The 15,051-nt window shown below is 38.7% G+C and overlaps 2 protein-coding genes across 5 annotated transcripts; both read left to right on the forward strand.

The window, feature by feature from the left end:
• The first annotated feature begins 3,274 nt into the window (after positions 1-3,274).
• Positions 3,275-5,342, forward strand: LOC306911023 (urokinase plasminogen activator surface receptor-like). Of its 4 annotated transcripts, none has more exons than XM_079486032.1 (5): positions 3,275-3,429; positions 3,513-3,563; positions 3,998-4,150; positions 4,231-4,341; positions 4,517-5,342. In XM_079486032.1, exons 1-5 carry the CDS (start codon positions 3,384-3,386, stop codon positions 4,921-4,923), a joined length of 768 nt encoding a protein of 255 aa, XP_079342158.1. In that variant the 5' UTR covers positions 3,275-3,383; the 3' UTR covers positions 4,924-5,342. The 4 variants fall into 4 exon arrangements, with proteins under 4 accessions (XP_079342158.1, XP_079342161.1, XP_079342159.1 ...); XM_079486035.1 differs by having other exon boundaries at positions 3,513-3,559; positions 4,517-5,341; XM_079486033.1 differs by having other exon boundaries at positions 3,361-3,429; positions 3,513-3,559; positions 4,007-4,150; positions 4,517-5,341.
• A 1,830-nt stretch (positions 5,343-7,172) lies between these two features.
• Positions 7,173-9,105, forward strand: LOC306911628 (uncharacterized protein). The gene is made up of 4 exons (XM_079487097.1): positions 7,173-7,333; positions 7,435-7,554; positions 8,131-8,250; positions 8,486-9,105. The coding sequence occupies exons 1-4, from the start codon at positions 7,285-7,287 to the stop codon at positions 8,551-8,553; spliced, it is 357 nt and encodes a 118-aa protein (XP_079343223.1). The 5' UTR covers positions 7,173-7,284; the 3' UTR covers positions 8,554-9,105.
• The last annotated feature ends 5,946 nt before the right edge of the window (positions 9,106-15,051 follow it).

Here is a 15,051-nt window from a genome sequence, read left to right on the forward strand (position 1 = left end):
AAACTTGTGCTACTTTTAACTACCCAATAAAGTGTCTTGTGCAGTTCAGTAAAGTGCTTTTGAAAGAGGTCGTTTAGAAGCATTCAGGAACCTAATAGTGGCAGGGTAAGTACTATTACAGAACCGGGATTTTTTACCCCCAAGGCTTTGGACTCTCCTACCAGAGGGCAGTAGTTTGAAGAGGTACCTGGCAGGGTGCGAGGGATCATCCAGTATTTTCCGGGCTTTATGGCTGGCCCGAGTGGCGTAGATAGAGGCTACTGATGGGATTGCAAGTCCAATGATTTTGGATGCTGAATGCACCACCTTCTCCAACTGTTTCCTCTCTAAAGAGGTGGAGTTGCCGTACCAGACAGTGATCGAGAAGGCTAGCACACTTTCCACTGTAGCTCTGTAAAATTGGAGCATTGCATCCCTAGCTACACCAAACTTCCTGAGCTGGCGCAGAAAGTGAAGCCTCTGGTGGGCTTTACTTATGATGAGGTTGGTGTTAACCTCCCACTTCAGGGACTGACATATGGTGGTGCCAAGGAATTTAAAATTGGACACTCTCTCCACTGCCTGGTCGTCGATGATCAGAGGGGAGTGCACTAACCTACTTTTCCTAAAATCTATGATTAGTTCCTTTGTCTTGTTGACATTTAAAAATAGGTTATTCCTCTTACCCCATACCTCCAAGGCTGCCACCTCAGATCTGTAGTCTGACTCGCAGTTGTTACTGATCAGACCTACAACTGTTGTGTCATCAGCATATTTAAGGATTTTCACATTGTCAGAATGGGACATACAGTCATTGGTATAGAGAGAATAAAGCAGAGGAGAGAGTACACACCCCTGTGGGGCCCCAGTGTTGATGGTCCTGGGTTTGGATAACAGGTTGCCCATTTTCACAACCTGCCTCCTGTCTAATAAAAAGTTTAAGATCCAGTGACAGAGGGATTGATTGATTCCCATCAGCTGGAGTTTAGCAAATAATGTAATGGGTATAATAGTATTAAAAGCAGAACTGTAATCTATAAATAAAACTCTTGCATATGTAGCTGGGGCCTCTAGGTGCTGCAGGATGCTGTGGAGGCATAAGGATACAGCATCCTCTACAGACCTGTTAGCACGGTAGGCAAACTGATAGCTGTCCATCTCAACACTGGCTAATTGTTTACAGACAAGCCGTTCAAAAACCTTCATTGCAATGGAGGTCAGAGCAACAGGCCTGTAATCGTTCAAACAACTAATATTTGATTTCTTAGGTACAGGGATGATTACAGCAGATTTAAAACATGCAGGGACTTGGCACTCACAAAGAGACCAGTTAAAAATATCTGTGAAGACAGAGGCGAGTTGATGGGCACAGTTCTTGAGAGTAAAAGCAGACACACCGTCTGGCCCTGCTGCCTTCCTCACATTCCGTTTGCGGAGCAGGGCTTTGACTTCATGTTCCCTAATCACAAATGGTGGGGTAACAGGGTCTGTTCTAGGTGCAGGGGCTGTGTCAAGCTGGGGGCAATCAAATCTGCAGCAAAATTCATTAAGCTTATCTGGAAGCTGGGGGTCTATGTCTTGAGGTGCCTGTTTAGTCTTGTACCCAGTTATCCTCTGTAGTCCCTGCCATACCCCTCTAGTATCTTTAGCTTTTAATTTATCTTCTAGATTATCTCTGTATCTAGCCTTTGCTTTCTTCACAGCACGTTCAAATTCAAATCTAGCAACTCTATATAGATCTTTGTCACCACTTTTAAATGCACGATTTTTTTCTGTGCATAATTGTTTAATCTCTTTATTGAACCATGGCTTATTATTACTAAAAACAACCACAGGCTTTGACGTTATGCATGAGTTCTCTACAAAGTTGATATAGGAGGTGACTGTGTCAGTGAATTCATCTAAACCATCGCATGCTGCCCTAAAAACATTCCAGTCCGTTTGTTCCATACAGTCACTTAGCATTCCTGCAGCAGCGGGCGTCCATTGTCTTACTGTCCTTATGGATCGTTTAACAGTTTTTAATTGTTGACGGTACTGAGGCATTAAAAAGATCATATTATGGTCGGACTTACCTAGAGGCGCCCGTGCCACAGCACGGAACGCCTGTGGAATAGTGCAGTAACATTGGTCCAGTGTTTTCTCACCTCTCGTGGCAAGGTGAATCTGTCGTTTGTATCTAGGGAGTGATTTGTTGAGGTTGACATGGTTGAAGTCCCCCATTAACAGAAGTACCGAGTCCGGGTGCGCTCTTTCAATCTCCGTGACCTGGGCAGCCAGTTGCTGCATTGCAGTTGTGGCTACGGTCTGCGGGGGGATATATACAGCCACCAGGATAATGGAGGCGAATTCCCTCGGCAAATAGAAGGGCCGACATTGTATTGTGAGGGCCTCTAGTTCAGGCGAGCATGACCGATGTATTGTTGTAGTGTTGGTACACCATCTTTCATTCACCAGGAAAGAGACCCCGCCGCCCTTCTGTTTTTGCGAGTCCGCTGTACGGTCCGCCCGAAACAGTGAAAAGCCGGCTGGTAGTATTGCGGAGTCTGGCACTCCCTCGTGAAGCCATGTTTCTGTGAAACACATCACAGAGCAGTCCGCCACGTCACGTCTGGAGCTAATTCGGAGGGACAGCTCGTCCGTCTTGTTAGCTAGCGATCGGACGTTAGACAGGATTATGCTGGGCAGTGGGCACCGGTGTTTGCGCCTCCGTAGACGCACGAGAGCCCCGGCTCTTCTCCCTCGCTTCCGGGGTGGTTGGTTACGTGCAGAGGCACCCTCGGACGGCGATATCGATGTGGTTTCAAAGTCACTTGATGAGTACAGCAGTCTTGGGGGAGACTGCTGCACAGTGTCCCGAATATGCAGTAATTCCAGTCTCTCATATTTTACAAGACAATCCACACGATCCACATTCAGACAAACAATTATCAGCCAAAGTAACCAGAGCAGCACCATGTCGCCATGCTCCGGCGCCATTGCCAATGTGAGATAACATTTTAAATATAATGTTGACAATTGTTTTTGTTTCTTTCATTATATTGATTTATTAGTCTTTTATGAATTAACCAAACACCTGACATACTGTATGCAACTCACAATGAGCAAGAAGAGCACAGTTGTGTCGAATAACCTTTAAACTAACAACAAAGGACAAGGGATCAAAATAATCAAAAGGTGTGTTGTGGAAACTTGAAATATTAAGTTAACGTTATCTATTTAGTTATGTGAACATTTGTGTTTACAGTACACACAAGCAAAATGTAAACGTCCAAACATGAATTGTTTTCATTTCAGAGAAAGGGAACTGAAGTGGGTGGGCCACGTTCTCTTTCTCTTTTGATCTGCTATAAGAAAGGCTTTGAAGGGGCTTGTCTTTTTAATCACCGTCTTACTGACCAAATATGGATCTGAATATCTTCATTGTTCTTTTTACTCTTTTCACTGGAGGTACAGTACAAAACACAAAAGTGTATTACATTTTTTTTAAGTTAGTTAATTTAATGTTTCTTCCTTATTCTGTTTTCTTTTAGGACACTCGCTTGCGTGCTACGAGTGTAACAGTGTGACTAGTCATTGTGTAGGTGAACAGGTGTTTTGTCCCTATGGAACTAAATGTGCAAGTGTAACAACATCCATCTATATGAGTACAGAATATAGAGTTTGTACAGTATGAAAGTCGTTGTACGTGTGTCGTCATTCTTTTTGTGCCTTGACTTGAACAGAAATGACATCCAACAACTTTATCGATCAGCTTATTGACAAAATTCAAGAGGCTCGAGGCTCACACTTGCTTTATTTAAAAAGGGAGAGATTCAACAGTGAAATAAAATATTATTTACAACGGATTGCGATGCTGACATGAAATATTTTGCCATATTATCCGTGCATAAAAAAACACAGTTATTCTTAAAACAGTTCCGTGAAAAATCTGTCCCTAACTTAACAAAATCAATACAAAATGACACACAATCTGTTCAAATTCATGTTTTTTGTGAAGCATTAAACGTTTTGTTAGATATTTTAGGTAACACTGTGATGAACAAGAAAGTTAAGGGATGTGTAAAGCCACATGACTGTGCAAGCGGATCCATTAACTTTGGCAATGTAAGGTCAAAAATATCCATGCGTTGCTGTAACTACTATCTCTGCAATACCCTAGATGTCCAAGGTATTGTCTTTGATATAAAGCACATATGCTAGCATTAATCTGACGCGTTGAAGATAAAAGAATATGATTTGTTTCTTCAGATTACACCTCCGACAGACCCAATGGAAAACAATGTTACAGCTGTGATGGAATCGGTTGCTTTAACAAATTAAACTGTTTGGGAAATGAAGACCACTGCATTACAGCAACACGTAAGAAAGACGTTTTTCTCCGATAGATGAATGTCTTTACATCATAGATTACATTCGTAATCACACTATTTGTTTAAAACATACATTGTTAAGTAAGCCCATGTGTGCAAGTGTTTTAGTCTTTATGAAAATCACACATCAATCATTTATGACTCAACTTTTCTCTTGACATTAGAAACTGATAGGGGTCTGTCAAAGACTTTAAAAGGATGTGCCTCTAAATTAATGTGTGATGCCGCACCACAAGTCGATTTGACGGACGTCGCATGCTGTCGGGGAAATCTGTGTAACACTGAAATAAATCTGCATGACAGTGAGGAGAACCTGTATACTGATCAGTGGGACATTGAGGGAAATCTGGATAGTAAAGAGGACATTTTGCTGGACAGTGAGGAGAATCTGGATACTAAAGAGATCAATCCGCGGGACGATGAGGAAAAACTGATTAAAAAAGAGAAACTGCATGAACACGAGGAACAACTGCATAACAGTGAGAGAAATGTGCGTAACAGAGCTAACAGCATCACTCAGAACCTCCTCTTCCTCTCCGGATCTTTCCTCTCCTACATCATTTACCATTGAATTCAGCAGAACTTCACACTGATGAAATGTGATCGTGAGATACTCCATACCAGGGCCGGTTCGAGACATCAAATTATTTCGGATGCCCCTCACAGCTGAGCACCCCCCTCTCCTCCACTTTTTAGAATAAATAAAGTATTATTTTACACTGTAAGAATTTAACCATTTTATAAAGTAAAGATATTATCAAAAAGTCTGTTTCAATTAGAAATTGTTTCAAAATTAAGTTTTAGACCAGCCGTGATTTATTAGGTTTTTTTTTGCAAAACACATTCATCACTTTTCCACTCTTTTGGATATATTTTATTGATAAAACATCCAAACGGGGCTTCACCATTCTCTCCCAACGTAATTAACTCTCTCTGAATTAACGCAGCTTCCTCATCTACGGGTTCCTGAATAAACAGACATACCATTTTAATGCCTGTGTGACAAAATTGTGCGCGATTGAGTGAAATGAATGAAAACACAAACGGCGTAGACAATTTCAACACCACTCGTGATTTGAAAAGGGGGCGGAGATTGTAACAAACCCCGGGTTTGTGGAATAAAACCTGCTCCTGACCAGGTTAGGTTCAGAAAGTAGGTTACTATGGTTACTGACTGGAGGAACTAATTAAAACTACAAAGGACTTCAAAACATGGCACAGAACAGGAAGTAACATAAAAGTTAACAAACACAGGGGAAACACAGACTGGGATTGTAACTGAAACAGGCAACGGTTTGCAAAAAAACATTTTACACTCAAACACCAGAACCACATGCATACACTAATTCCCGAACTTTGACTAATTTTAGTGTCCTAAAACACATTTTACAAAGAACCTACAAAAATCTTACAGGAACTATATTGATTTCCTTTTTCAAACACAACCAATCAAAATGCCACATTCATTCATCAATGTGCAAACACACACTGCTTTACTTAACACCGACCAATCATGACTTTGGAAGAGGCCAATAAATAGGTCATGGGTCAAGTTTTGGCTTTTGAACAATTGATGCAAACAATGCAGACAGGGGAAGGGGGGGTGAAGGGAGAGCCAGAGCATGAGGCAGAGTTGGAAGGGGAGCAAGGGGAGGATGAGGAACAAGAAGAGTGGTCTCGAATGAGATTAGGCCCACAGTCATTGATCATGTGATAAACCACGGTATAACAACGAGAGAGGTTATACAGACAGTCAAGCCTAATTTGAGTCAATTTACAGTGGCGGTTATAATTCAAACCTTTAGAAATGAGAACAGCTCTTATAATCTACTGTTAAGGACACATGTTCTAATGTACACATACTGTAATAGCTATTTCAGCATTACAAACAGTAGGCTGTAATACATATATTTACAGCAGTACCCTTGCGTTCATTTACTACAGTGCACGGCATTGGTCACAGTCTGGTGAGGTATCAATTTGTTCAACAGTACAGCCGACTGTAAGAAGGCATTCTGGCCATAAATTGAATAAAGTAATATATTATGTTACAGTTTATGGCACACACGCACACTGTTCCTGAATGGTGGAAAAGCGAAGGTTTCATGGTGGGCAAGGTCACATGTTCACTGAAGAGCAAGAGACGGCTATCATGAATTTGGTTTTGGCCAATAATGCTATTAGAATTTGTTAAATACCCAAACTTAATGATGTGAACATTTATGCTGTGAGTCCCTCCAGGAAAATATAATATACATATTTCGTACTGTGTACAGTATTCACTGCATTCCCAAACACAAATGCTTATAGCAAATAATAAATATGTGTGTAAGCAGTTGAAAAAACTGTAAAACCTACTACACAAATACGTACATGCACCAGATAGACAGAGTAAATACAAAGATTTTTTTGTACGTAGATATGCTTTATTGTCAATAAGAACTACTGTAGAGTTGAAAAAAGAATATAATCTTTACTATTACATTACAGGAGAATCTCAAATGCCCAGTCTAGTAGTTAGTGTTTAGTGGCCTAGTGGTAGACCGTTGGGCTTGTGATAAGAAAGTTGCTGCTTCAAATCTCAGTCCCAGCAGGTCAAGATTGAAGGGCCCTTGAGCAAGACACCTTACCCCTGATTGCTCTGCAGTAATGTGACATTGTAAAAAACTACTTGTAAGTTGTCTAATAAATGTAAATGTAAAAAAACAAATTTACTGATGCCCCCTACAGGTGATTTATACAGGAAGACTTCTAAAATCTTTAGACGGGGGCTGAGAACTGGTGTTAAAGAACCTTGCATCAAGCATTTGTAAAGTGACAACTGTAAAAAAAGTTTAAGGGGCAGCACAAACTTTGTGCATATGCAACCCTCCCCTTTCTGAACAGTTATAAAAGAGACACTGAAACCAGTCCATTCCTCTCCTGACTGAACATGGATCTGCGCATCACCATTGCACTTCTCTTCATACTCATCACTGGAGGTAAAAATAAACTCAACATGCATCGATATATTATTTGATTTACATAAGGAAGTTACTGATAGTCTCTCTTTTTTTTTCTCTCTCTTTTCTTTGCACTCAAGGACACTCTCTCAAGTGTTATGTGTGCTCATCTGTTCTGAATGGTGTTTGCGATGCAAAAGTGGAGACATGTGGTGCCGGATTTACAAGATGTACAACTGCAACAGTTACAACTTCTCAAGGTAAATCCAGTTTGATTGTGGACATTGACCGTTATAATGTACTGACAGTTAACAGTTACAACTGGAGAAGAAATGTGAAATATGATAAGGGCAACTTCACTGTAAAACTTGCTGTAATATTTATTTGCAATTTAGTTTTAAGCACAAACTTATCTAGTTTATATATTTTTCTTTCATAAACAAGATGAAATATCTTCGGTCACTTTTCCTGTTGTGTAAATGTTTTAATGGCGCAATTAAAATTAAAACTGATTTATACACTGTAAAAAAATCCTTTAACAAAACGGATAAAGTAGCTGGTAGAAAATTATCAGTACATTTTCCTTTAATTTACATATATTTCTGTTAATGCAAAAATGTAATTTAATGCAGTGCACCATTTTAAACACAGGTAAAACAACTGTAAAAAATGAATACGAAAAATACCTTCATATTAATAAAGCATATTGTGCCCTACGTTTATTGATTTTTTTAGAGTTTAGAATGTGCTTGCTGGGCAACAGACTTCAAACAAGCACCATGTTGGAGAAGACTGCCATACTGTATGAATTCATACGCATCTTTATCTTTTTGAAGGTTCTACAACAGCTAAATTGTGTTCAAAGGCGGACGTTTCGTGTATTACTGGAACCGCAGATACTGAAATAGGGAAAACTTCTATCCGATGCTGTGATACAGACCTTTGCAATGGCGCAGGTATTTCCTTTCACTTTTCCATGATCTAATTTATATTTAAATGTATTGACTTTCCTGACACTTTCTACAATGCATCAAACACTTCTAGTTAGGGTAAACACGATACACTACATTAAGAGTGATATTTTTCAAGTGGCTATAACGATATACTGTATGTTTTAGTTAAGATATATAGTTTAATATATAATATTTGTACGGTGTTAGTTTTGTGTTAACCAGTTTGTGTTTTGATCAGATGGAGTCTATAAGGGCAGTTTTTTCCTCCTGCTGTGTCCACTGATCTTCTACGCTCTGTTTCACTGAATTCAGCACAACTTCAGATTCTACAAGAACACAAACAACAACTTCTTAACTAAATCAAACCTGTTTATTGTTTTAGTTTTTTGCATTTTGCGGACCAGAGCGCTGTATCAATTATCCACAAATTATTCAAATGCCATTTTGGGTTTTGATGAATAAGTAAATGCTTCACATGTTTGAAATCTTTATAACAACATCGTTTACATCTGCTTACAGGAACATTCAAGACATTATATGTAAATATTATTCAAAGAGATTTTATGTGGGAAATCTTATCTGATTTCCACACATGCCACACTCACTGAATCCATTTCTACTGAAATTACTATTTTTCCACATCACAACTTTAAAGAATTCATAGTAGAAAAGCAAAGCAAAAATGTGCACTGCCTAACCCAACATGTAATAAAGTAGAGAGTGTTTTTGTGTGTTGCTTTTTTATAATAATTTTTGAATGTTTGCATAACTCAATAAAAAGGTATGACCTAAACCTTTATTTCTTCTTAATCCAACAAAGAACTTGTCATATAAAATGTTTTAGTATTAAACAGCTATAAAACATGGTTTGGACCAAGAAAATGTTAGTAAAAATATATTAGACAGAACATTTCTTGACATTCCTTAAAGATCCACTATTCTTGTCTTGATGACACAGTTAAAGGCAGGTTCTCAGGGATTCAAACGGACCCTTTGTCGTGTATTAGGGGTCTGGGATTAATGAAACTGGGAAACAGAATGCTAGTAGATTTTCTTGAAAGAATAAGAATAAATAAAATACCTAATAAAAATACCTTGCGATTGAACTTTTGGTATACTAAATTGGTATAGACCTACTAAAAGTCTGCAAAATTGGTACTTAATGCATTTTATTGTGCAGAAATAGTGCTGTGATCCTATTAAAGGTACTGAAGTTTATTTGATCATGCCAAAGTGGAACTATTGCTAGTATATTTGAGGTACACTTCAAATATCTTGCGTTACAATACTGATATTATTAAAAAATCATACAATTCTTATTTGAAGTGAAACATTTAGGGCTCGAAAATGGGCATTGTGTACAAGTAATACTCCAAATAAAATTGAATCATTTTAGTATATCAGTAGCAGAGATGGTAAGTAACGAAGTACAAATACTTCGTTACTGTACTTAAGTAGATTTTTTTGGTATCTGTACTTTACTTCACTACTTATTTTTCCGACAACTTTTTACTTTCACTTATTACACTTTTAACCAAATATCTGTACTTTCTACTTCTTACATTTTCAAACCAGACTTGTTACTTTAATCTGTATTATTTGTTGTCATGCGCGCTGTTTTTAAACAAGAAGCCTGTTGGTTTATCGGTTTTTAGGTGAGTCATTCCTAATCACCCATGGCCATATATTCGGGAGATGTTTGAAATTGTCGGTGTTAAAAATTCTTGCTTGCCTGTTATCTGTTGTTAAGTTTTTCCCTCCAATTTTTTCAGTTTTGTTAAAGGGATGTTGCTAGTGCTGTTCGTGCCGTTGGCACACACTTTAATATTCAGTCTTTAGCACAAATTGTTTAAGCCAGCGAATAGGATTATCTAGAAAGTTGCCAATTTGAGCAGTAATGATTTATAATATTTTCACTAGGCCTATTAATCTGTCATCTGGTAAACTAGGTGAGGTGTGAATTATAATGATACTTTCACTCTTGTTTGCATTTCAGTATAATTAACAATGTAACTCACTTTTGTCTGCCTGTGTTCTCTATAGCAGTTGTTCATGGATACAGGCTAAAGCAGGTAGTAGTAATGGCTACTTTTTACTTAAGTATATTTTAGAGCACATACTTTTTTACTTTTACTTGAGTAAAAAATTAAATTAAGTCAGTACTTCAACTTTTACCAGAGTATTTTTAAACATGAGTATCTGTACTTCTACTTAAGTAAGGGATGTGTGTACTTTTGCCATCTCTGATCAGTAGGTCTAAGTTATATAGATATGTCTGGAAATCTACACACAGAATGCTGGATCCAATATCCAATATCTTGTCTATCTGAAATGTGTCTTCCCAAGGCAAAATTTCTGAAAAAATATATTTTAGAGTTTTTCAAGGATTAATAATTCTTAGCATCATTATGGTCTGATGTTAGGATGACTTACATGAATATATCCCTGTGAAACACATGTACAAGCGGCGCTCAATTACAGTTTCCTTCAGCAATAGTTGAAAATTCACATTTTACAAGCATGCAATTTGAGTACAAGTAACTAACAGCATCTTGATCATTGAAAAGTTTGTGCTATGATTGACCAGTTAACCAGTGCGTAGTGATTGGTCGAATACTGCAAGCGTGTGATGGAAATGTAATGTTATATCCACTGTTTATACTACATTCCTTATAAAATGCAGTGATCAAACAAACACATCCTACACGAACCTTGGCGGTGTGTATTGAACACAGAAATACAGCGTCATGTGCCCAATACATTTTTTGACAAGTTATCAATGTCGAGCATGAGAAGTCGGCACGTTTAAGTCAGAATGCATGAAACACTGTTGAACCACCCCTTTAACTGAGGCATAGTCCTGGATTAAGGGATAGTTCACCACAAAATAAAATAAATTCTGTTATGAATTACTCACTCTCTAGTTGTTCCAACTCCGTAAATATTTTTTGTTTGGTTGAACGAATAGAAAGATATTTGGACGAAAGCTTGTAACCAAACAGTTCTTGGACCGCATTGAACACTACCCAATTACTATTAGCTAAGCCTTGTCAGTCAACCATGGGCTAAAATCGCAGGTGTTGTCTTGGATACTGTAAGCGTGCCAGCTCATCAGAGCACGCCCCAAGATCGTCACCCCTTTCTGTTTACATTTACATATACATTTATTCATTTGGCAGACGCTTTTATCCAAAGCGACTTACAAGTAGTTTCTTACAGTGGCACATTACTGCAGAGCAATCAGGGGTAAGGTGCCTTGCTCAAGGGCCCTTCAGTCATGACCTGCTGGCACTGAGATTAGAACCGGCAACCTTCTGATAACAAGCCCAACGCTCTAACCATTAGGCCACAGCAACCTAGAGTACCTGAGAGAGGCCAGGTGTCTAAATACCTGGCAGACTCGATGGGCTCTTCAAAGTAACCTATCGGCTTGTGTCCCAGAACTGGGAAACAAGAATTTTTTAAACCATCGAATCCACATCAAATCCTAACCATCAGAATCTGTGACTTTATGAACAAAGCACCTCAACATGACATCAGGTTGATAACATGCAGTTTTGTGTTGATGAAAAACTTTCTTTTTTGATCAGATGGAGTTTTCAGGGGCAGTTTTCTCCTCCTGCTGTCTCCGTTGTTCTTCTACTTTCTGTGTCACTTAATTCATCTGCAGTGAAGACCACATCGCTGAAACCACACACGAATTACAGCTACATGCTAAACTAAATATTGTTGTTTATTGCTTATCTTTGCTGTGCTTATCCAAACAATATGTTGTTTAATAAGAGAAAAAGAACATGCTGTAAGTAATATTTAGAATACAGGTAAAGTCTCACAGACTAATTATGAGGAAACAAGAATCAAATTTGGATTAAACCATTAACATCACTATGATCACTATAACATTGTTCATTTGCAGAGCGTAGTGATCTGGCGAGTATGTCAGCATTTGCGAGTGGAGATAAGGGGATGCTGAACCAGTGTTGGTCTTGTAGGCCAGGAGCAGAGTCTTGAATTTGATGCGAGCCACTTCAGGGAGCCAATGTAACCTAATGAAGAGAGTAGTGACGTTTAATCTCGTCGGTCATTGAAGACTACTCTTGCCATGGTATTCTGGATCATCTGTAGATGTTTGGTTGTGCAAGCTGGAAGTCCAGCCAGTAGCGCATTGCAGTAGTCCAGTCTGGACAGAACAAGAGCCTGGACAAGAACTTGTGACGCATGCTCGGATAGAAAAGGTCTAATTTTCCTAATCTTGTAGGACGAATCTACAGGACCGGATGGTGCTGGCAACCTGATCTGTGAAGTTAAGCTGATCACCACTCCCAGGTTTCTTGCCTTTCTGGAAGATGTGATGCTTGATGAACCCAGTTGAATGGAGAACTTGTGATCATTGTGTCAGCTGGGATTACGAGGAGTTCTGTCAAGTTCTTGCAAGGGTTAGCTGCAGGTTCATCCAGAGCGAGATGTCGCTCTGAAACAGTCGGATCATCAGGCTGAAATGGAGTTGTGTGTCATCCGCATAGCAGTGATAGGAAAAGCCATGTTTCCGAATGACAGAGCCTAGCCATGTCATGCATACAAGAAATATCAACAGACTAGGCACTGAGCCCTGAGGAACCCAGTGTCGAGATTTTGGGACTCAGAGTCCTCACCCTTCCAGGATAATCTAAATGACCTACCTAAGAGGTTGGACCTGAACCATTGTTGGACTATTCCAGAGACACCCATAACCTTGAGGGTCGACAGGAGGATTTGGTGGTCAATGGTGTCACTGTACATATTGTCTGTCTGATTCTCCATGTTCTCATATGTTTTAAATCTTTAACTCTGCAATTTTAATACATCTGTATGGCTGTCTGTGATTATAATTGTTTTTCACTCTTCCCGGGCTGTCATTGTGTCCCCCTAATTAATAAATATGACCCGACTTGACACGATTTAAACTCTTTCTGAGTGATATATCACCGGAAGCTGTGGCGCCATCTTCTCTCCGATGTCATTTCCCCCCTCTCCGTTCTCGCGCAGTCTCTCCTTCAACACAAACTGCATAGCAACACTCTTATAACCACCAAAATACCTTATCAACAGGCTAGAATCTCCCAGAACATTATAGAAACTACATAGCAACCTCACTTGCAACCGGTAACACATTTTAGCTGTTAATATTTCCATATACAATACAGACTGATATTGAATGTTTGCGTGCATACCTCTTAACCACTTCTATGAAACGTCCTTTGAAGTCCTGCCTGCAAGTGTCTTATGGTCAATCTGCTTGTCCATTCTAACCAGGTCCAGAAAATACGATCACATAACCCCAATGTTATCAACCCTTCACTGGCTACCATTTAAGTATCGTATATAGACTTTAAAGTTCTTTTTTTCACTTAAAAAGCCATAAACAGTTAGACCCTACCTTCATAACAGAGCTTCTATTACACTACAACCCATCACGCTCTCTAAGACCTCAAAACTTTTGATAACTCCTTGAATAACTAAATCCACCAAAGGGGGTCAAGCTTTCTCATACGTAGCACCTTAACTCTGAAATAGCTTTCCCGACACTATTCAGGATCGGACACACTCACCCAATTTAAATCTAGATTAAAGACACATCTTTTCAGCCAAGCATTCACTTAAAGCAAAATATGCTAAATAAACCACCGCAGAAGCTCGCTGATATGATATGGATGGGACATCTTTAGACACACGCTGTAAGCAGGGAACCAATCAATTAAACCAATCAAGAGAAAGAATAAATTAATGTTGAAAACGTTTGTTTGCTTTTGTACTGTGCTCTGTCATTCATTCAGTTTCATTCAAAAAATTAGTCTGTATTTGCCCTGTGAGCAGTCGTATGATCCCAACAGTTTTTATCCCCAGTTTACTCGATTTACCTTAAAAATTTAATAATCTAAAACATTAAGTCAGTGTTATTCAGAAAGATATTATGTGTGAAATCAACCCACACAACACAGACACATATGTCTCATTCATTAATTAATGATTTCTGACAAACAAACCTGTGTGGTTCAACAGCTTTCAGAGGCATGATCAAAGAGTTGGCATTGTGAAAACCAGTCAAGACGAGTTTCTCAGCTTCAATTCCTTTTAGTTTTGTGCAGGGCCAGATTAACACTTCACTGTACCCTGGGCAACAATATTCAAGGGCCCCATCATCACAACCCCAGGATCAACATAATCTGGCAAAATACAGAATAAATTACAGTAATACAGTCAATATACTCAATATTTCAATAACTAACTGACATCAAATGCATTTTGATATAAAGATGTGCAAATGTTCTTCGCACTACAAATGCACCACTATGTTCTCTTGTCAAGACCACTCAGTCATTATGTTATGAAAACAAAACACATCAGCATCAGTATAATCTGGCAAAATTGACCCACTACATAGTCACAAAAAATAAATAAGCAACGACTTTCAAAGCATCCAATATTTATTTAACAACACCTACTCCAAACACAAATGCATAGAATTGATAGAGCCATCACAGAGGAAGTTCACAGACACGACACAAACAAAAATCCATTCAATCCATCTCCTAGAATCAAGTAGCATTTTGGTCCTCAGCTCATTTTAAACAGAAATCACCGTCACCTCAGAACGTAATAGGACTATCAAGTTATAGCGCAATATAAACATTTTGAAATCTGCTGTTTTCTCGCAACAACAATAAACAAACAAAATTTACAGCATTTTCATGGAGCCACCACAAGGAAAAAATTTATAAAATATCATCTGCTCCTAAACTCTTTTGAACTTGTTTTAAAACAGAA

Source organism: Barbatula barbatula (genome assembly GCF_947034865.1).
Source record: "Barbatula barbatula genome assembly, chromosome: 22".
In the NCBI taxonomy this organism is placed as follows: Eukaryota; Metazoa; Chordata; class Actinopteri; order Cypriniformes; family Nemacheilidae; genus Barbatula; species Barbatula barbatula.

Coding starts and splice junctions, on each gene's coding strand:
- LOC306911023 (XM_079486034.1), top strand. CDS start 3,841: ATGAAATATTTTGCCATATTATCCGTGCATAAAAAAACACAGTTATTC. Junction 4,151..4,230: donor CAATACCCTAGATGTCCAAG/GTATTGTCTTTG, acceptor TTGTTTCTTCAG/ATTACACCTCCGACAGACCC. Junction 4,342..4,516: donor CCACTGCATTACAGCAACAC/GTAAGAAAGACG, acceptor TCTTGACATTAG/AAACTGATAGGGGTCTGTCA.
- LOC306911628 (XM_079487097.1), top strand. CDS start 7,285: ATGGATCTGCGCATCACCATTGCACTTCTCTTCATACTCATCACTGGA. Junction 7,334..7,434: donor CTTCATACTCATCACTGGAG/GTAAAAATAAAC, acceptor TTTGCACTCAAG/GACACTCTCTCAAGTGTTAT. Junction 8,251..8,485: donor AGACCTTTGCAATGGCGCAG/GTATTTCCTTTC, acceptor TGTTTTGATCAG/ATGGAGTCTATAAGGGCAGT.